Raw genomic sequence first — 19,689 nt, forward strand, 5'->3', positions numbered from 1 at the left:
CAGGCGGGGAGCGCTGCGCGCGCCGCCGTAATGCAACCGCCCGCCCCGCCCCCCCTCGCCCCCGTGACGTCCCGGGGGCGCGCGGCGCTGCGGAGGTCGCGCGAGATCGCGCGTGGGGCGTGGGGAAAGGGCGTGGGGGGGGGGCTGGCCCACAAGGCCTTGCGGGAGAGGACCCGGAAGTGGGGCTGGGCCGGGGGCTGAGCTGAGCAGAGCTGGGCCGGGGGCAAGGGGCTGGGGCGGGCCGGGGGGCTGAGCTAGGCCGAGCCAGAGCCGGGGGAAGGGGCTGGGCTGGGTCAGGCCAGGCCAGGCCAGGGCCGAGGGAAGGGACTGAGCTGAGCTGGGCCAGGGCCAAGCCTGGGCCGAGGGAAGGGGCAGGGCCGCGCCGGGGGCTGAGTTGAGCTGAGCGGGGCCGGGTCAGAGCCGAGGGAAGGGGCTGGGCTGGGCCGGGCCAGGGTCAAGGGAAGGGGTTGAGCTGGGCTGGGTTGAGCCAGGCTAAGGCCGGGGGAAGGGGCAGAGCCTGGCCAGGGCAAGGTGAAAGGCAGGGGAGTAGCTGGTGTGTGTTAGGGGCGAGTAGGTTGAGGGGATGTGCTGGCCCGGGGGAGGCTGGGGGCAGGGAGAGGGGACCCGGCAGGGCTGGGGAGCTGCTCCAGGGAGGGGCAGGCCTCTGTGGAGGTGGGTGAAGGAGGGTCAGGCCTGGAGGAAGGGAGGTAGCAGAAGACTGTGGGGAGGAGGAGGTGTCTCTACCTTGAGAGTGGAGCTGAGGGGAAGCAGAGTCACAAGGGCTGGAGACAGAGGAAGGGTAGGGGCAGAGGGAAAACTGCACCTGAAAGGTTGAGGGAAAGAGAATTGCAGGAAAAGGAAGGAAGAATGAGGTAGGAGGTAATGTCTGCAGCAAAAGGAAAACCTTCACGTGAACTTGTTTCCCCCTTCGCTCTGACTCCTGGCCCGCTGCTAGGGCAGCTGTTCATCTGCAAGCCCCAGGCACAGCCAGGGCCGTGATTTGCATGGGTGGGTCTGCCTGTGGTTTGGGGCAGGGTCAGTGCTGTGTTTACACCACAGCTTGGATGCTGGAGCTTGCTGCTCCAGACACTGGGAACATTTGCCCCTGTTTTGTTTCAGGTACGAGGCGGGACCCCAGTTGCTGCAGCACAGACAGATCATCCACCGCACACACAGTGCTCATTTTTTTAAAATCAAGTAGTCATAACTTTTTTACAATGTGACACAGAACAGCTGCTGTGAGCTCACATATATGCTGCCTGCCCAAACAAAGCAGGGAATTAAAGCTTCTTGGAGTTAAAAGTTCACTCTGTAGATTCAAGATTGAGTGAACAAAAGGCAGTAACTACTCGGTTGTGTTAATAAAGCCCTAGCAGTGTGATCTGGTTCCTTTTGTGTCTGAATTGCCTGACATTCCTGTGTTCTTGCACCTTTCTCTCTGTAAGACCATAAGAGATCCCTTGAAATCTTTGGGAAACTTCTTTCCCCACTTTTTTTTTTTTTTTTAACACCAGATGACAGAGTATTCCCAGTCCTAGCTTGTGCAAGTGGTGAAGCTGAAATACGAGATGCTCACTGCAGTGCTCAGCCTTTCCCAAGAAGGACCGGGGGAGTGTCTTGGGTTTTTAGTAAGGCTGCGTGGGTGTGCATATTAAACTGAAATTCTGCTGTGCTTGGCTACCTCGGGGACTAGTTATAATCACCGGGCAAATATGCTGTCTGTAGGAGAAATACTTAATTTCATGAAATTTGTTGCATTGTGCTGGATGCTAGATTGTGATTGGGAAATATCAGTCGGTGAAAGCAGAAGGCAGAGCTTGGCAGAGGCGGTGGATGGCTTTAAACAAAACCCTCCTCGCAGCTCAGGAGCTGCTGTGCTCCGAGGAGAGGTTCTTGGGGAAATCAGGCAGAGGTGGAGGACTGGGGTTGCCCAGCTTTCTGGGGTTTGACAGCGCACCTGGAAAATGTAAACACCACGAGCGATCTCTTGCAAGAAATAAAACCTCAAAGTCGGGGGTGGGGCGGGGGGGGGCGGGTTGCCATTATCTCGAGCTGAAGGAAAAGGAACAATTTCGTTTCAGAGCGTGAACAACAAACCTGCCAGAGCAGTCACGGCCGCCAAGGGAAAAAGATTTGGCTAAGGAAGAGCATTTGTAAAGCTGCTACTGAAGGAAGTGTAATAAGAAACGTTTAGAAAGCCACTGCCTCGGTGATTTTCCAGGATAGCCTCGTTAGCAGTAAAGCAGTTTCTAGCTTTGCAGAGCCTGAAAGACTTCAGATCACACTGGATGCAACCCTTTGTACCCCAAAAAAGCTCCAGGTGCTGCATTAGATAGCAAAAGTGAGGTGGCCTCCCCCTGAATCATTATGTTTGCCATCCTAAAACCTCAGAGCTCTGTAACACGTGTCCTTTCCCTCCATGAGTCACCCAGCTCCATCCTGACCCAGCTCTGGAGACCCAGACCCCCAGAGGCCCCTTCCCCAGGGTGCAGGAGTGTTGTTATGAGCTCATGATCAGCCCCCCCACCCCACCCTGGGTTGTCTGGAGCATTTGGGAGCCAAGAAGTTGCCAAAGCAAGTTTGATTCAGCTGCTGTTCTTTAACACCGTCTGTGGTTCTCTGTAAATCACTAACAGATAATATTTTCATATTCTGGCTCTCTCCATGTCCCCTGCTTTCTGAATAATTACCTTGTTTTGTGCGAGCCGTAAGAGGTTTTCACAGATAATTCATCCAGCACTGAAAGGCAGCCAGCTTTTGGGCTGGAGCACATTTTCTGGCCACCTGGCATTGCTGCACAGAGGTCTGCGCTGGAGCGCAGCTGCCTCCGGAGGGAAGCGCAGTATCCAGGACAGCCGAGGGCAGGGCGAGAAACCAAACCCAGCTGAAATCCCAGCCGCCCTTCCTCGGAGAATAATTTAGCTTGGCAAACTCAGCCCACCCTGAATTTCTGGATGTGTGGACAGATTGATCCCGCAGATCTGGATGCTCTCACCCACAGAAAGGCCGTTTCACTGCAAACAAAACACCTCTCGGGAGCCGTTTGTGGCGGCGTGCTCTGCCTCAGCTTGCATCCCGTGTCCTGGCCGGCGCTGAGCTCTGCGAGAGCGGGTGGGTCAGAGCTCAGCGTGGGGCTGGGATGGCCCCAAGGTTCCCACTGCCGTCCCAGGGTTGATGGGGGGCAGCCAGGAGAAACGATCATCCCTGTGCCAGCTTGTCCCGGCAGCTCCCAGAACGGGCCACCAAAGGTGCCGGGGTTATTGCCGTCATTGCTGTGCTGAGGGGCTTCGAGGAGATGTCAGCAGCCCTGGCCTACAGCCTCCATCGCCCTGATGGAGAGCACAATGTCCTCAGCTTTAACATGCACCTTGAGGGCTATCAGCATCTTCACTGTAGACAGGGAGGTTGTTGAGGTAAAAGCCGCAGTTAGGGACACTCCCCTGGGAGGTGATGACCACTTGGTGAGCATCTTCACGGATGAATTCTTAAAGAAGCATCAGGAGAGCATCAGGCAGGACAAAGGAGCTGTTGGAGGCTCAGGAAAGCCTGCAAGGGTGCCAGACGGACTCCCACCTCCAGCATGGAAGCCACCATCAGCTTGGACAGCCTCTAGAGGGATCAGCTTGCAGGCAGACGTTCCCATGCCCAGTTCAAGCACCTGGGCACCAAACACTTGGCTGGCAGATGCCAAGAAGGAGCAGCTGAACAAGGAGGAGACCCTGAAGGTGGCAGAGGACTCTCAGAAATACCGAGGACTACTTCTGGTCCTGTGTGTTCTGCATGAAGCTGACCTAGGAGACACCTGGAACTGCTTCACCCTGCAGGCCAAGAAGATGGGATTCTCAAGGGGGCATATGGGAGGTAGATGCCAAATCCTCTCAGCTTTCACTCTCCAGGCAGTGCTCGCTCCCCATAAAGCACCAGCCTCAGCTGATATTTCACCATCAAGGCATCACATTTGGGGAGCTGCCTGCATAAGCTGGCAAGCTAGAGATGCAGGGTATGCAGGCAATGTGCCTTTTCTGAAGGAAGCCTTAAATGCATACCTTTGGGCCAGCTGTGCTTTCAATAAAAAGCAGGACTCAGAGTGGCTGTTCTTTGCTACGCTCTGTAAAACCTGGAGCAGCTCTGAGGTTCAGTTGTCGAGGGGAGTCTGGAGGTTGCAGCTCACCCGGGCTGGGAGCCAGAAGCCGAGGCTGGCTCTGGAAACAGCATGGAAACATCAAACGTCTCTTCAGGTATGTCCTTTCTCATTTTCTCCTTTTTCAAATATAATAAATGGATCTTTTTTTAAGTTCCCAGCCATCCTTAACTACCCACGCTCAGAACTGCTATCCCTAATGCCACAAATGCAAAATTTCAGGCTCCTGCTAAATGCTTCCGGGGGGTGCAAAGCCTCCAGCTCTCAAAGCCACCTGCGTGTTCAGCAGCAAATTCAGAACATCACCTATCCAAAGGGAGCCTGAAAGTCACGGTTCCCTGAAAGTCAAAGCATGTTTTATCGACTGCAGTCAAGAGAATCAAAGATCTGGAGACCTGGACTCCCACAGAATAAACCACATTATTCCTGTGCAGTGATCATTTCTCTCCCAGACACGAATTCGAGTCAGCACCCCTGCTGAGAATGATTAAAGACCACTTCAGAAATCAGTGCAGCAAATTGTAAAATAAGCAGGTGAACAAGTGAAAGAAAACAAGAAAATATTATGACCTGCCACCCTCAATTGGGAGCAATCACATCGCCTGGAAGGAAGCGCTGCTCCCTGGGTGCTGCCGGCCGGTGCTTGCAGTGAGGAAGCGCGGTGGCTGACCCTGGCTGTTTGCTATTAAAAAAAAGGGTGTAGCCATGGAGCCATGGGGGGATGTCACTTCTCAACCACCAGAAGCCCATTCCGGGGGAAGATGCAGCCTGTGCACATGCTGATACAAGCCAGGCTTATACCCCTTTTGTAGGCTCCCCTTGCAGCTGCCTGGCTGCTAATTGGGCTCTTAAATTGGGAAGGCAGAGCCTGGTGGTGCCAGCAGCTCTCACCTAGGGGCTCTGGGCTGCCTGCCAGGGTGGATGTGATCAGACCCCCAGAAATGAGCCTTCACACTACCCTGATACCCAGCCTGGACACCCCAAGAGCAGCACTAGCCTCGTTAGCCCCTCAGCTCTTGGTCAGGCTGCCCCATGGCCATGCAGGTTTTGGGGTAAAGCACTGGAGCAAGTGGAGACAAAAGGAGCACAACAGCTCTGGGGTGGCAGCTCCAAGCCCAGCTGCTCCCCAGGAGGTTGGAGAAGCCCCCCTGATGTGTCCTGGATGGAATGAGCTGGGTCTCCTTTGGGCTCCCTCCATCCCAAGGGCTCGGGAGGGAAACCCTCAGAAGCTCTGCTTTTCCCCCCAGATGCGTGGGGAAACTGAGTCACCAAGCCCTGGCCCACGCAGGAGCCTGGGGAGAGGCTGAGCCAAGGATCCAGGTGTGCCAAGAGACACTGGGTGCTGGGGGCTGCCCTGGTGGGGGGCAGCTCCCTGCTTCCCTGTGTGATGCCGGCAGCAGGGATGGGGTGGTGCAGTTGGGCACAGGAGGGCTCTGAGCCCAGCCCAGCCTCTGAGAGTGGATTCAGGCTCCCTGCTGGGGCAGGGGGTGCTGGCACTTCTGGGGGTGGCACTGAAAACTGGTGTTAGGGCACACAACCCAAACGGGTGAGGCTGGGCTGAGCATTGGGTGAAACTCATCCCACAGAGGGCTGCAGAAGGCAGCCATGGCAAGGGCTGTGGCTGGCGGTGGGGGGGGCTAAGGCTGGTGGAAGACACCTGAGCATGACAGACAGGATCACTTCTACAGGCTTTTATGGCCAAAATGGTAAAATATCTCTCCAGGGGGTTGAGAGCATCCTCCGACCTCCTGTCCGAGCTGCCCCCTTCAGCCCCGCAAACACCTCCCAGGGCCCCTCATCCCTCTGCCAGCCCCCATCCAGCTGGAGCTGCCCAAGGGGACACAGAGGGGACAGGGCACATGTGGGGCCGTGTCTCATCAGGCCAGGATGGGGAAGGAGGCGGCAGTGGCCACACCGCAGTTATTGTCCTTCATGGCCATGAGGACATAGCCATCGTTGCCCCAGTATGTGGACCAGGAGTTCTTGATGAGCCAGTAGCTCTTGCCTTGCAGGACCCCGTAGCCCACGGCCAGCACTGCGTGGTCCAGCGCCGATGTCTCATTTCCTGGCCAGGAGGAGAGAAGAAAACAGAGCCATCTTATTCCCCATCCCTTGGAGCTGGAGCTCGTTCCTGATGCAGCGAGTGGCCCCATATCCCCTGGCTCAGAGCTCAGCGGGGAGGTAACTACCACCCGGCAAATATTTTTGCCTATCCCAGCTCCCATGAGTGGGACACAGAGCCCCCTGGGTTGGCTGGACTCACCACAGCGGGGCTCCTCGTAGACACCGTTGGCGTAGAAGGTGAAGGACTTGTGCGAGGCGTCGATGTTGACGGCCACGGGGCCGTGCTTGACCAATGCAGCCTTCAGCGCGGTGGCACTGCCCGGCTCCACGCTGGCGTAGCCGGTGAGTTGGCCCAGCAGCTCCGACTGGTTGCAGTGGCAGTAGCCATTCTAGGGGGGGGAGGCGGGGGTGTCAGCAGGGCAAGTGGGGGGGTCTGACCCACCCCAGCCAGGGGGAAGGAGGGAGAGGGTCAGCTCAGATGGAGCATCCATAAATCAAAGTAGAGCCTCCATCCACTGCCGGAGGCTTGATGGCTGATTTGGGAGCGCCTGGGGGGAAGGATTGGGGAAGGGGTAGCGCTGCACCCCCCAAGCAACACTGCCACCCTCACCTGCCCCAGGTAGGGCCCGTAGGACTCGGTGCTGGCGATGCCACCGTGCTTCATGATCCACTCGTAGGCTCTCCACTCCTCGCCCCCGTCGCAGGCGTAGTTCCCGAAGCCCCAGGAGCAGTCGATGAGGACTTGTTGGGACAGGGGGGTCAGCACGCCGGTCTGTGGGGAGACACATGCTGCAGGGATGGGGACAGGCACCCTCCAGGCACCCTGGCCATCCCTACGGGGCACAGCCCCGCTCTCACCTTGAGGAAGAGGGCACCCTCCATCGCGCCCGTCGTGGCGAAGCTCCAGCAGGACCCGCAGACAGCCTGGTCCTTCACAGGGGTGACAGCACCTGGGGACAGCGGGACGGGCACACATTTAGCAGAGCAGTGAAGGATGCTACCTGTCCCTCCGCAAACCCTGGCATGCACAGCTGACCCCCGTGCACACTCCAGGCCTGCACACTGGTGGTACCAGCTCCCTCCTCACCATACAGCCGCCAGTCGAGGCTCTCGGGCAGGATGAGGCCGGCGTAGAGCTCGGTGGGGAAGGGCTGCCCGTTGTTGGGAGCCCCGCTCCGGCGCCGGCCCCGCAGGGCAGCCAGCTCCTGGGGCGTGCGGTCGGCCAGGTGGTTCAGCGCCAGCGTGTAGGAGAGCGCGGCGCGGTTCCTCGAGTGCACGAACCTGCAGCAGAGCAGACTTGCTGCGAGAGGGGAGCGAGGGACCACGCTGGCCACCCCAACCCTGAGCACCCCCCAGCCTGTCCCCCTGGCATCCTGTACCGCATGTTATGGATGAAGGTGCGCTTGCGATGCTCGTGCTCCTCCTCGCTGTTGTAGCTCTTCCCGAACCGCTCCTTGTAGTGGTGGAAGAGGTGGTGGTGGACATGGTCCATCTCTGGTGCCCTCCCCACAAACTCCTGCATGGGGTTGGCCATGATGCGGTGCTCGGGGCTGGCTGTGGGCCACTGCTTGCACTGCACCCCTGCCATGAGACACGGACACCTCCTGAGCAGGGACAGTCCCTCCCAGCCCCCCAGCCGTGGTGCACAGCGTGGTCACCCCCAAAACCACTGGGGCTGCCCATCCCGTACAGACACATGGGTGCGGGGGTGATCTGCATCCACACTTCCAGAGCCGCTCCCGAGCACCCGCCATCCCACCCAGAACCCTGCGCTCTGGCACGGGGGAGCCAACAGCAGGAAAGCACCTGCATCACCCCAGCTATCGACATTAATTAAATTCCTCCCCTGCTGTTTTCCCAAGCAAAGCAATTCACCCAAATTATCAGTCTTATAAAAAAAAAAAAACAAACCAAAACCAAAAAAACACAAACCAAAAACAAACGGTGGAAGGGGTGCTGCATTTTGGTGGCCACACTAGCCACCGGCTGGGCGGCACGGTGGCTGGGGACACTCACCCTCGGGGAGATGGAAGACGCTGGGAGGGAAGCGGTGGCTGAAGGAGGAGTAGTCGATCTCGTACTTGTCATAGTGGGAGCCCAGGAGGCTGTTGAAGCCGTGCACCTCGTAGTGCAGGGGCACAGGGCCGTGGGCAGAGCTGCCCACCCGCAGCGTGTAGACGTTCTTCTTGTGACCCCAGTAGGAAACGTTCTGCCAGACGGCGCAGTGCTGCCCACGGAAGCGCTCCTCCCGCACCCGCTGGGCACAGCGCATGCGTCAGGGACCAGGGTGCCACACCGGCACCATGCCCCCAGTGAGCTGGGGCACCCCACAGTGATGGCACCCCATCCTGCGTGATGCCACCCTGGATGTAACCCCTCCATCTCCATCACCCCTGGCCTCATCCAGCCTTGTATTTACCCATACCCAGCCAGGGAAGGCTGCTCCGCCCTTGTAGAGAGGTAGCCATCAAACGCCCTGTACCTATGGGGGTGTCCCTTGTCCCCTCCCCTGCCCCATCCTGCATTTTGGAGGACTGTGCCCGGGGCTCACCTTGAAGTTGTCCAGGCTGGGGAAGACACTCTGCGGGGCGATAAGGTCCCTGTTGGTGCCATTGATGCGGAAGCACTTGCGGACGTTGACCTCTGTCTCCGTTGTCTCAGGCGTCACCTTGAAGCTGGCCCCGAAGGGCTCGATGGAGCCAAACTGGTAGGTGACCACTTGGCCTGGGGATGAGGACAGCGTTAAGGTCAAGCCAAGCCCCCGGGTCCTGGTGTGGTGATGGCTGCCAGGGCTTTCCCAGGGCACAGGAGCGTCCTGGGGCAGGAGGAGGGTGAGGGATGGAGGGGACGGACCCCTTTCTGCACCCACCGCCATAGTACTCGATGCGGCTTTTCCCACCAGTGAGGTTGTACCAGGCTTCGAAGGGCTCCCTGATCTCTGCGTAAGGCAGGCTGATGACTCCTGCGGACACAGAGGGGCCGGGCTCGGGGGGCTGCGGGGGGCTGATCCCCGGGGACATCCCCCATCCCCCTGCCCCGAGCCTGTGGCTGAGAGGGGAGCACAGGGTGGGCAGGGAGCACCCCAGAGCCCCACAGCATCACCCCCCTCCTCCACCCCTGGCCACCACCGGCAGCACCCAACGGCAGCGATGCACCCCAGCCCCTGGGTTTCGTGGGGGAATTGGAGCCTCCTCGGCTTGGGCACGTCACATGGGAGCTGGTGGCTGGAGGTGCCCGAGGGACCCCCTCGGGCAGCATGGCAGCGATGGCACCATCCCAGTGGGGTGCCCTGTCCCCAAGCCCTACCTGTGACATGGTAGATGTCCCCAAACGTGGGTGTCTCCAGAGAAGCTCTGCACTCTGCTTCTAGAAGAAAAACAGAAACAAACCCCGAACCCCTTTACACTGCTGATTACCCAGCTCTCCATGGCAGGGGCTGGCAGCAGTGCTGGTCCCTGGCTCATTGTCCCCCCGGAGAGGGGGACAGCCCCAGGGGAGCACGTGCTGGTGGCAGTGCTGGGAAGGCTCCCACCTGCCTGGGCAGTGCAGAGAACAGGGGTCTGCAAGCCGGGGCTCCCTGCTTCTCCACCAGCTCTCTGGCCAATCCAGAGCCACCCCCACCACCACCCCCCACTCTCCTTGGGGTGCAGCCAGCTCAGGGGCACCCCAAGCCCCCATGCACACCCCAGGACATGAGGGGCAACTGTATGCACCCCCATATGGCACACGCAGAGTGTGCCCACTGTCCCTGCACTACTCCAGGCACAGGGATAGGGACAGGGCAGCCCCATCCCAAGGCCAGGACCCCACAGCAGCCCAGGACCACCACAGTGCCCAGGCTAAGGGGCACAATGGCATCCCCCTGTGACGGGGGCACGGCCTCGGTGTGTTCCCCCCTCCGAGCTTGGCCAAGGTGGGTGCTTACCCAGCATCGTGGCGGCCCCCAGCACCAGCAGCCACCCCAGCCCCTCCATCCTGCGCACTCCAGCCCTGCACCCATGGGTGGCTTAAATATGGCTGGTGGGTGGGCAAAGAGCTGCAGGCAGCCAACAGGCAGAGCCCCGTCCTTCCCTTGGCTGGGGCTAGACCAAGGAGGAGGTGTGGCTTTACATTGCCCCCCCATGGGCACCCATGGGTGTCTTTCTCACCCATACTAGGGTGGGTGCTGATGCTGTGTGCTTGCAGGGTTTGGGGCAGGGGGAGCAGGATGGGACCCAGACCCCTGTGGGACCCCATGGCATGGCCATCCCCTGGGGCAAGGGTGGGTGCCCCAGGGATCGGGGGCTTGGTGCTGGGGTCCCTTTGCTCCCACCCATCCTGCATGGCAGTTTGCAGCCAGGCTTTGCTGCAATCAGTGTGCTGCGAGCAGGGGGAGCATCGGCAGCAACCCAAGGCAATGGGACCCTGCCAGGCACCCCAGAGCCCCTCTGGGTGCTCCCTGCCCTCCTGGAACAGGAGCCAAGGTGTCTCACCAAAGGCAGCGCTGGGCAGTGGTGGGGAGATGGGGCCCGTTGGCATCCCTGCATCCTTCTGCATACACCACCAGGGGTAAGGATGCAATTGGGGGGGGGGGTTAATTGGAAAAAGGGGAAAGATGCAGATGAAATGTCAGGAGTGACATGGAAAAACGGACCCTGTGAGGACAGCAGCGGTGTCACTGCAGCAGAGTGGCCTTCACCCCTCCCACTTGCTGCGCGTCCAGCTGGCCCCCAGCCCAAGGTGACAGCGAGCGCCTGTGGGGCTGCCTGAGCCCAAAACAAAGCCGATAAGGGCTTGGCATAGCCTGGCTGCATGTGCCACGGGCTTTCGGGTCCAATTCAGCTGTACCCCTGGGTGCAGGGCTGGGCTGATGCACCCCGTACTGCAGCACCTCCCCAGGGACCAGCACCACCACTGTCAAAGCGCCCCAACCCATGCAGAGATGCATCCTGCCCCAGGGATGTACCAGCGAAGACAGGAGACCACCAGGGTCAGGACAGAGGCACCTTCCCACCCCATCTGCGGGATCCTCATGCGCTGACCCTGCTCTCCCAGGAGGGCTCGATTCTGAACGAGGAGCACCCAGGTGAGCCATGGCCATGGTGTAAAGTGCCTTTCCTGGATGGGGGCAGCCCCACAGGGTGAAGGGGAGCCTGGCTCGTGGCGCTGGCAAACACCGCCGGTGACATCCCCACCCATAGCCACAACAGGGACCTGGGCAGTGGGGCAGAGGGTGGCTGCCTTCCCCCCTCCCCAACACCCCACCAGGAATTTCTTGTCTCAGCAGGAGTCCCTGGGGTTGTTTGTGCTCCACCTTGAGAGATAGGGCTGGAAAAGCCGCTCCCCTCGCCCTGGGTGTCTGGGACTGTCTGCAAGAGCCAGCTGGCTCTGCCAGGCGGAGTGGTCCCCTCACCAGGAGGCCCCTGTGGTCCCACAGGACAAAGAAAAACAAGCTGGGGGACAGGGACCTGTGCAGGGGACAGATGTGTTGCATGCTGCAGGCACTGGGGTCTGCAAAGGGGGCAGAGCTGGGCAGCCAGCGACTGAGTCCCTGCTGTAGAAGCAAACCAGTATTTTTCCAAGGTCTTTATTGGCAAGCCCACAGCTGGGTCCCCATCCTGCCCCTTGTCCAGCACCCCATGGCCCTGTCCCACTGTGTGCCCAGCTTCCTGCTGCGTGATGGCTCACACTGAAGGGCTGCTCCAGGGATGCGTGTCGAAAGCATCACCGAGGGCTCTCCCTGCAGAGCTGAGAGGTGGCTCAGGCCAGGATGGGGTAGGTGGCTTCGGTGGCCACACCACAGTTATTGTCCTTCATGGCCATGAGGATGTAGCCATCATTGCCCCAGTATGTGGACCAGGAGTTCTTGATGAGCCAGTAGGTCTCTCCCTGCAGGACCCCATAGCCCACGGCCAGCACTGCGTGGTCCAGCTCTCCAGGCTTGTTCGCTGCAGGGGACAACACAGGAGATGGCTCGTTCAGAAAATCCCTGTCCCGTGAGCATCCCTGCTCCCGTGAGCATCCCTGCTCCCAGGGCTGCTGCAGCGCCGCGGAGGGCTGCGGGGCCGGTTCCCTCCTTCACCCCTGCCAAAGCTGCTTGACAGCAAGGAGGGAAACATGGGTGTCCTGGCATCTCCCTGGGCACCCAGGTGCTCCCGTGCCCTGTGTGTCCTCCAACTCACCACACTTGGGCTCATAGTAGATGCCGTTGGAGTAGAAGGAGAAGGTCTTGTGCGAGGCGTCGATGCTGACGGCCACAGGGCCGTGCTTGTAGATGGCGGCTTTGACTGCCGTGATGTTGCCTGAGGTGACGTTGACATAGCCCGTGATCTTGGCCAGCATCTCAGATTGGTTGTAGTGGCACAAGCCGTTCTGTGGGACCCAGAGGGGGGACACTGTGTCATCAGGAGCCCCCAGATACCCGCACGAGGACGCTGCCCCCGTGCAGCTCTGCTCTAATGCAGGGAGTGATCTAGGATTCAGGCTGAGGCAGCATCCCAGCTCTGACCCCTCTGTCATCCCCTGCCCACCACGGTGGGGGCATTTTCCTGGCTGCTGCAGGGACACAGCATTTCCTACATGCAGCACCGGGAGCTGGCCCTGCACCTGAAGCCTTTGGGGAATTGTTGCCCATGTTTTGCAGCCAGGTCCCCGTCCCAGGGAAGCCCTGCTCCATCCCTGCACCCCAGGGTATGGAGGGACCCATGGCATCACCCATGGGCGGAGGAGCCTTGTCCCTGTTTTGCAAGAAGAGAAACTGAGGCACGTGGTGATGAAACCACCCAGCTGAGCCCCGGGGCTTGGCTTTGGACTGTGCTTTGAACAGCAGGGTGCCTGGCGCCTCAGGGACAAGGTGACATCCCCGTCTCCAGAGCCCATTAGTGCCTCTGACCCATCCTGAGCAGCCCCATCGTGGCTTTAAAGTCCCAGAACACACATCCTGAGAGCTGGGGGACCCCGGCAGGGACACGGGGCCACCCTCACCTGCCCCTTGTAGGTGCCGTAGGACTCGGTGCTGGCGATGCCACCGTGTTTCTTGATCCACTCGTAGGCTCTCCACTCCTCGCCCCCGTCACAGGCGTAGTTCCCGAAGCCCCAGGAGCAGTCGATGAGGACTTGTTGGGACAGGGGGGTCAGCACGCCGGTCTGTGGGGAGACACATGCTGCAGGGATGGGGACAGGCACCCTCCAGGCACCCTGGCCATCCCTACGGGGCACAGCCCCGCTCTCACCTTGAGGAAGAGGGCACCCTCCATCGCACCCGTCGTGGCGAAGCTCCAGCAGGACCCGCAGACAGCCTGGTCCTTCACAGGGGTGACAGCACCTGGGGACAGCGGGACAGGGGGGTGAGAGGCTGGTGCGGCACTGGGGGATGATGGCAGGTGGAAGGGAAACCAAGGCAGGAGTTGGGGACTTGCTGTGCTCCCAGAGCCGGCGCAGCCAGGTCTTGGTGCTAATCAGGGTGGGGGAAAATGTACCAGCAAACTGGGGGGATCCCTGCCCTTGGGTTGGGGCAAGCTCTGGGGGGGTCCCTCCCAGCTGATGGGGACATGGACGAAACCAGATGTGGCTTCAGATGCTACATGTGTTCCATAGGCACCAGACTGAATGAGGGCCAAGTGCTGACCGAGCTGCTTTTTGACAGATAAGCCCCGCTTCTTTCTTCCAGTTGCTGAGCAGAGCGGGGGCCACAGGGACATGGGGACCACAGGGGACCTTGCAGCCCCACGGGCTCCTCAGCACGGTGATGGAGAGCAGGGTGGCTCGGTGGGACATTGCGCTGGCCGGGATGAGTAGCACTCACAGCCTCCACATCGCAGCCTCACGCCATCCCGCAGCACCCTGCCGTCCCGCCGCCCCTGCACCTACCATACATGCGCCAGTCGAGGCTCTCAGGCAGGATGAGGCCGGTGTAGAGCTCGGTGGGGAAGGGCTGCCCGTTGTTGGGAGCCCCGCTCCGGCGCCGGCCCCGCAGGGCAGCCAGCTCCTGGGGCGTGCGGTCGGCCAGGTGGTTCAGCGCCAGCGTGTAGGAGAGCGCGGCGCGGTTCCTCGAGTGCACGAACCTGCCACCGCGACGGGGATGGCACCAGCCGGCACCGATGCCATCTCCCACCGCAGCAGCGGTGAAACCCCGCGGGGACGAGGAGCACCCCTGGGGTGTCGGCATCCCCTCGTCTGCCTGTACCTCATGTTGTGCACGAAGATGCTCTGCCTGTGCTCCAGCTCCCGCGCGGAGCCGTACTGCCGCCCCAGCCGCCTGCGGTAGTGGTGGAAAACCTCGTGGGCCCAGGGCTGGTGCCGTCCCACCAGATCCTCCATGGGGTTTGCCAGCACCCGGTGCTCCGCCACGCTCCCCGGCAGGACCCCACACTTCTTGGTCTCTGGGGAGCAAGGAGGGGATGCCATCAGCCCGAGCCCCACGGGCAGGATGGGGGGCCCCTTCCTGGCTCACCATTGACGGGGATGTCGAAGACGGAGGGGGGGAAGCTGTTGTCGAAGTCGCTGTAGGCGATCTCGTACTTGTCGTAGTGGGAGCCCAGCAGGCTGTTGTAGCCCCGCATCTCGTAGTGGACGGGGGCCACCCCACAGCTGGAGTTGGTCACCCACAGGGTGTAGACGTTCTTCTTCTGCGCCCAGCGAGTGACGTTCTGCCACACAGCACAGTACCGGCCCCGGTAGTACTCCTCACGCAGGAACTGGGGGGGACACCGTGTCAGGGAGAGGGGGACCTGGGTGGGGACCCCACAATCCCCCCCTGCTCCCCATCATCCAGCCCTTTTGCAGGATCCTGTTGCTCCCAGCACACATACAGCGCCTTGCACCAGCCCTCACTGGGATCTCCGGCTTGATCAAGTGGCTCCATGGCCGTTAGCACACATGCACGGGATGGAAAGCAGGGCGAGGATTTGGGGTGCAACACAGGACAGACCCCCCCATCCATCCCTGGGCACACCCCAGTGCGCACAGTGCTGTATGTGCACCCATAGTGGGGGGGAGCCTGTCTGCACCCCCTCTCCAAAAGGCTCTGGGTGTTCCCAAGCCCTCGACCTGCGGGCACGTGTCTGGCTTGGTGACAGCTTGCTGTCCCTGCTGCTCACGTGCTGCCCCCAGCCCTGCCGGAGGCTGGGGCCAACAGGAGCTGAGCTGCCGTGTAGCAACTTGCCTGAGCCATCCCCAAACCCCGGTGTTCATGTGGGCTGCGACACGTTCCAACACGGCTGCTGAGATTGGGAAAGGAGTCGGGAGTCCGGCCCCGATCCGGGTGGGGAAGTGACCCTCCCTGTGCCCTGGGGTGCAGGGGCATGTTCTGGCCTGTCCCAGCACCCTGCAGCCCCTGGGATGGAGAGGAGCACCCCCAGCTGCCCAGCACCCCACCCAGAGCCTGAAGATGCTCCGGGCAGCGGGTCGGATCCAGGCTCTGGCGTTTCTCACCTTGAAGCCATCAATGCTGGGGAAGACGCTCTGAGCCTTGACCACGTCCTCCTTGGAGCCGGGCAGCTGGAAGCATTTCCTGGTGTTCACCTCCTTCTCGGTGGTCTCTGGCGTGATCTTGTACCGCATCCCATAGGGCTTCACCGCTGCCAGCTGGTAGGTTATCACCTGCCCTGTGCCGGTGAGAAGGGGAAACTGAGGCACGGTGGTCCTGCCTGCACCCTGCCTTTGCGCAGGGGGGCGTGCAGGGCAGGCACAGCCCACAGCGGATGGACGCCCACCTGCTTACCCCCATAATATTGGATCCGGCTCTTGTTTCCCGTCAGGTTGTACCAGGCTTCGAAGGGCTCCTCGATCTCGGCATAGGGCAGGTTAATGACACCTGCGAGGTCCCCAGCATGCGACATGGGTCAGCCCCAAGGACTCAGCACCCCAGCACCCCTCCCCGAGTCCCCCAGCACCCACAGAGCATGCGGACCCGCAGCCAGCAGAGCTGTTGTCCCCGTGGGTGCCAGGTCAAGGGGAGGCACTCGGCTGTGGGAAGCTGCCCCAGTTTGGCACTGGGACAGCCTGGTCCTGCCCAGTGCTGAGCATCCTCCGCTCCCCTCACCCCCAGCAAAGGGTGCTGTGGGGTCCTGTTACCTCGGACATGGTAGATGGAACCAAAATGAGGAGGTGGCCGGGAGAGCCCATAGTCCTGTCCTGAAAGGCAGAGAGGAGCAAGGGTGAGTGGGGGCTGCCCCCCCGCCATGGCCGAGCTGGGGATGGGGTGCTCAGGGCAGGAGGCTGCCCAAGCCAGGGCTCCCCTTCCCTGCAGCCCCTTCTGCTCAGGGCAGGGGGGCTTGGCCAAAAGCAGCTCCCCGAGCCCACCAGCGGCACATGGAAAGGGCACTGATGCACTGACACCCTTCCAGGGCCAGATCCAGGGTCAGCACTGCGCCATGACCTCCTGCTACACTGGAGTGAGCCCAGTGATGTTGCACCCCCAGGGAGCCCCAGCTGCTGAGGTGGCTGTTGGGATAATGTCCCTGTGGAAGGCAGTGTCACCCCCAAGGTGACATGGCCATGGCTTTGGGTGATGTTGCCATGGGGGGATGCAGCCAAGCTGTCCCCTGACAGGCAAGGCATAGTTGAAAGGTGCCAGGGAGCTGGCTGGTCCTCGCTGGCATCTCCCAGTGACCTTCCCAATCTCCCTCCGGGCTCCCAGCTTGTGCAACCCCACGCCAACACACCCGCAACTGGGAATGGGCCTTTTCTCTCCGTCAGCGTCTGCCTTCTCCCCTGGAGCGACCCAGCAGCGTCTGCCCCGTGCTCAGCCCCGGGCAGCTGGGACCAGACCTGCCCCTGCTGCTGCACCTGAAAGCCGGGGGGGCAGGGACTGGCAGCCCCTGCTGCCTGCGCCCCATCCCATCCCATGGGTGCCTGTCGCACCCCGGGGCTGGGCACCCACAGGTGGTGCCCATGGCAGGGGGAGCAGCGATAGATCCAGCATAGACCCTGCGGGGGTACGGGTCTGTACCCCCCACCCTGTCTCCTCTCCTCCTGCTGCTGCCAGTGACAGCCTGCCTGGCTCCCCTGCCCGCCCCCCCTGCCCGCTCTTCGCAGGCAGCAAAGCCAGGGCAACAGCTTGTGCTTGTGCACAGGTTAATGCCCATCTGGCTCGATTTAGCTTTATTTTCACCCCCGCAGCCCCGCTGAGCCCTCAAGGGGCGTCCCCCCACCCCACCCCTTCGCCACCCCTTGCAACTCTCCTCTGTCTTGGCGAAACTGCAAATCTGGGGACCCAACAAGCAAGGAATCACTTCCCCAGCGGTGCAGCAGCAGGGAAGCAAGACCTGCCTGGGTGACCCCCACTCCCATCCCCAGGGTGCTCGGCAGGGACAGTGCCACGGGGGACAGACTCACCCCAGATGGTGGCGCAGAGCGCAGAGACCACCAGCCAGCGGAGAACACCCATCCTCGCCGCCCCGGCTCGCCCAGCACCAGCTCTCACCTCTAAGCCAGAGCTGGCGGTGGAAGCAGAGCAGAAGCCAGGGCCCTCCCCAGAGGAGGGAAGGAACCAGCATCATGTGGTGCCTGGCGGGGTGCGCAGGGGGCCGGGCACCCCGGGGTGCTTGGTGGGAAGCGTGTCTCGGCAGGGTGCCTGCGGAGGGAGATGGAGCAATGCTGGGTGCTGCAGGGGGACGGGAGGTGCAGGATGAGCCCTGATGAGCCCCGAGCAGCGTGGTGGTGGGGTGCAGAATGGACGGATCCATGCCCCCACCCCCCACCCCGGCAATGCAATGGGGTGCTTGGGGCTGCGTGTCCCCTTCTTGTGCACCTCCTTGTCCAGGGGTGCAAGGGAGAGGAGCCTCCCTGAGGCTGGGGAGCTCTTCACCAGGCAGCCCCGATGCCGGAGTGATGGGCGGGAGGCAGTGCCCGCAGCAGGGGAGCAGGGCTGTGAGCAGCTTGGCGTTACCGAGACTGGGAGCAGTGGGAACCCTTTGCTGGGGGGCTTGCAGGGAAAGGAGGGCTGAGCTGGCCATGGGGCACAGGGAAATGTGAGCACCCCACAGCCAGCTCTGAAGGGACAGGCTGAGCCACCCCAGCACCCAGAGTTTGGGCAGGGGGCTAGAAATGATGCATGTCACCCCTTGCTGCTCAGCCTCTCTGGCTGCAACGAGGGAAACTGAGGCACAGGGCAGCAGCTGGGCTGAAAGAGAGAGCCTGGTCTAGCAAGGCAAGGGAGCATCACCTCCAACCCAGGGAAGCCACCCACCTTCCCCCACACGCTTCCCTGCCTCTGAGGGCTTTGGGGGGTCCCCTGCCCCCTCAGACAATGGGGCAGAGATGGGGACACTCCTGTGGGGGGGATTTACATGCCACCACCCCAATTTCCATCCACACACAGGTAGCAGGTTGGGAGCCCTCTTGGCAAGGCTACTCCCCAGCCCAGGGGGATGTCCCATGCCAGGTAGGGATCCCAAGGGATGGGAGAGCCCACGAGGCCCCCTGCCCCATGCTGCCTGCTCCCTGGGGGTGGGCATTCAGCATCTCCGGCACCCCAGCACCTGTCCTGTGCCAGAGCACCCTGCTGGGGTACAGGCAGCTGGGGGGGGGGACAAGGGACAGACAACAACACAAGGCTGAGCCAGCTCTTTTCAAGGTGGAGGGCAAATGCCCTCCCAGGGGCTGAAGCTGGGCAGAAACACCTGGGGCCAGGATTTGGGATGGGTCCTGGGAGCCCAGGTGGAGCCTGGAGGGGCTCAGCACTCTGCAGGTGGCCGCTGATGACAGCCCCTGTCCCTGCTGTGCCCACAGTGACAGGGGCTGGCTCCAACCCTGACAGGGGCTGGATCCCCCACCCCAGCAAGGCTCAGAGAGCCCCGAAAACCCCCAAAGCTGGAATTAAAAGGGAGCTGTGGTCCCAAGACAAGTTGGGGGGTGACAAGGTGAGTGTGGCATCAGCCTGGGGGGCAGGTCCCCATCCTGGTGGGGACCTGGGACCTCTGCCAGCCCTGCCTCCCCCCTCCGTGAGAAAAGGAAACGCTGGGGCCAGACTCACCGTCACACAGGAAAGCGGTCAGTCTTTGAGGGCTAGCCACAGGGTGAGGAGGAGGAGGAGGAAGGCTCTGGAGAGGTGGGCAAGGACCCCCATCCACCAGCATGCAATCCAGCCCGGCTCTGCAGGGAGATGGGGCGGCTGAGCTGGGATGCAGCCAGCTCTAGGCTGGAGTGTGGCCGCAGCCCCCCACTCTCCCTTTGCACCCTCATCATCCCCCCTCCCCCTCCCAGAGCACAGCCTATGCAGGAAACTGCGGTGGGGGGAAGGGGGGGGGCACATAAAAATACCACCAGCCCCTCACTGTTACTGTCCCTTGTGGTGAGAGGGTGGCTGGGGGCCAGGGCTGTGCAGGATTGGGCCCAGGGAGAGCTGGAGAGGGTATTTCCAGCCGTGTGTGTGTCTGTGTGTCTGCGTGTGTCTGCATGTGTCTGCGTGTGTCTCTGTGTGTGTGTGTGTGTGTGTGTCTGCATGTGTCTGTGTGTGTCTGCGTGTGTCTGTGTCTGTCTGTGTCTGCGTGTGTCTGTGTGTG

General features: G+C 61.4%; 2 protein-coding genes and 1 long non-coding RNA gene across 3 annotated transcripts; 1 reads left to right on the top strand and 2 right to left on the bottom strand.

The window, feature by feature from the left end:
* The first annotated feature begins 258 nt into the window (after positions 1-258).
* LOC119144898 lies at positions 259-1,381 on the top strand. Its single transcript, XR_005103248.1, has 2 exons — positions 259-1,008; positions 1,120-1,381. It is a non-coding gene; the product is annotated as an uncharacterized LOC119144898 (long non-coding RNA).
* A 4,637-nt stretch (positions 1,382-6,018) lies between these two features.
* On the bottom strand, positions 6,019-10,137 carry LOC119144568 (digestive cysteine proteinase 1-like). The gene is made up of 11 exons (XM_037380068.1): positions 10,131-10,137; positions 9,512-9,571; positions 9,075-9,167; positions 8,757-8,929; positions 8,222-8,462; positions 7,585-7,786; positions 7,293-7,486; positions 7,064-7,155; positions 6,816-6,977; positions 6,405-6,594; positions 6,019-6,206 (listed from the first exon to the last, which is right to left on the bottom strand). Exons 1-11 carry the CDS (start codon positions 10,135-10,137, stop codon positions 6,019-6,021), a joined length of 1,602 nt encoding a protein of 533 aa, XP_037235965.1.
* Positions 10,138-11,817: 1,680 nt separating this feature from the next.
* On the bottom strand, positions 11,818-17,641 carry LOC119144921 (digestive cysteine proteinase 2-like). The gene is made up of 11 exons (XM_037380882.1): positions 17,522-17,641; positions 16,259-16,318; positions 15,906-15,998; positions 15,617-15,789; positions 14,637-14,880; positions 14,370-14,565; positions 14,054-14,247; positions 13,417-13,508; positions 13,169-13,330; positions 12,367-12,556; positions 11,818-12,132 (listed from the first exon to the last, which is right to left on the bottom strand). Exons 1-11 carry the CDS (start codon positions 17,571-17,573, stop codon positions 11,945-11,947), a joined length of 1,644 nt encoding a protein of 547 aa, XP_037236779.1. The 5' UTR covers positions 17,574-17,641; the 3' UTR covers positions 11,818-11,944.
* Positions 17,642-19,689: the final 2,048 nt, after the last annotated feature.

This window comes from Falco rusticolus, chromosome 3 (assembly GCF_015220075.1).
Source record: "Falco rusticolus isolate bFalRus1 chromosome 3, bFalRus1.pri, whole genome shotgun sequence".
NCBI classification, from domain to species: Eukaryota; Metazoa; Chordata; class Aves; order Falconiformes; family Falconidae; genus Falco; species Falco rusticolus.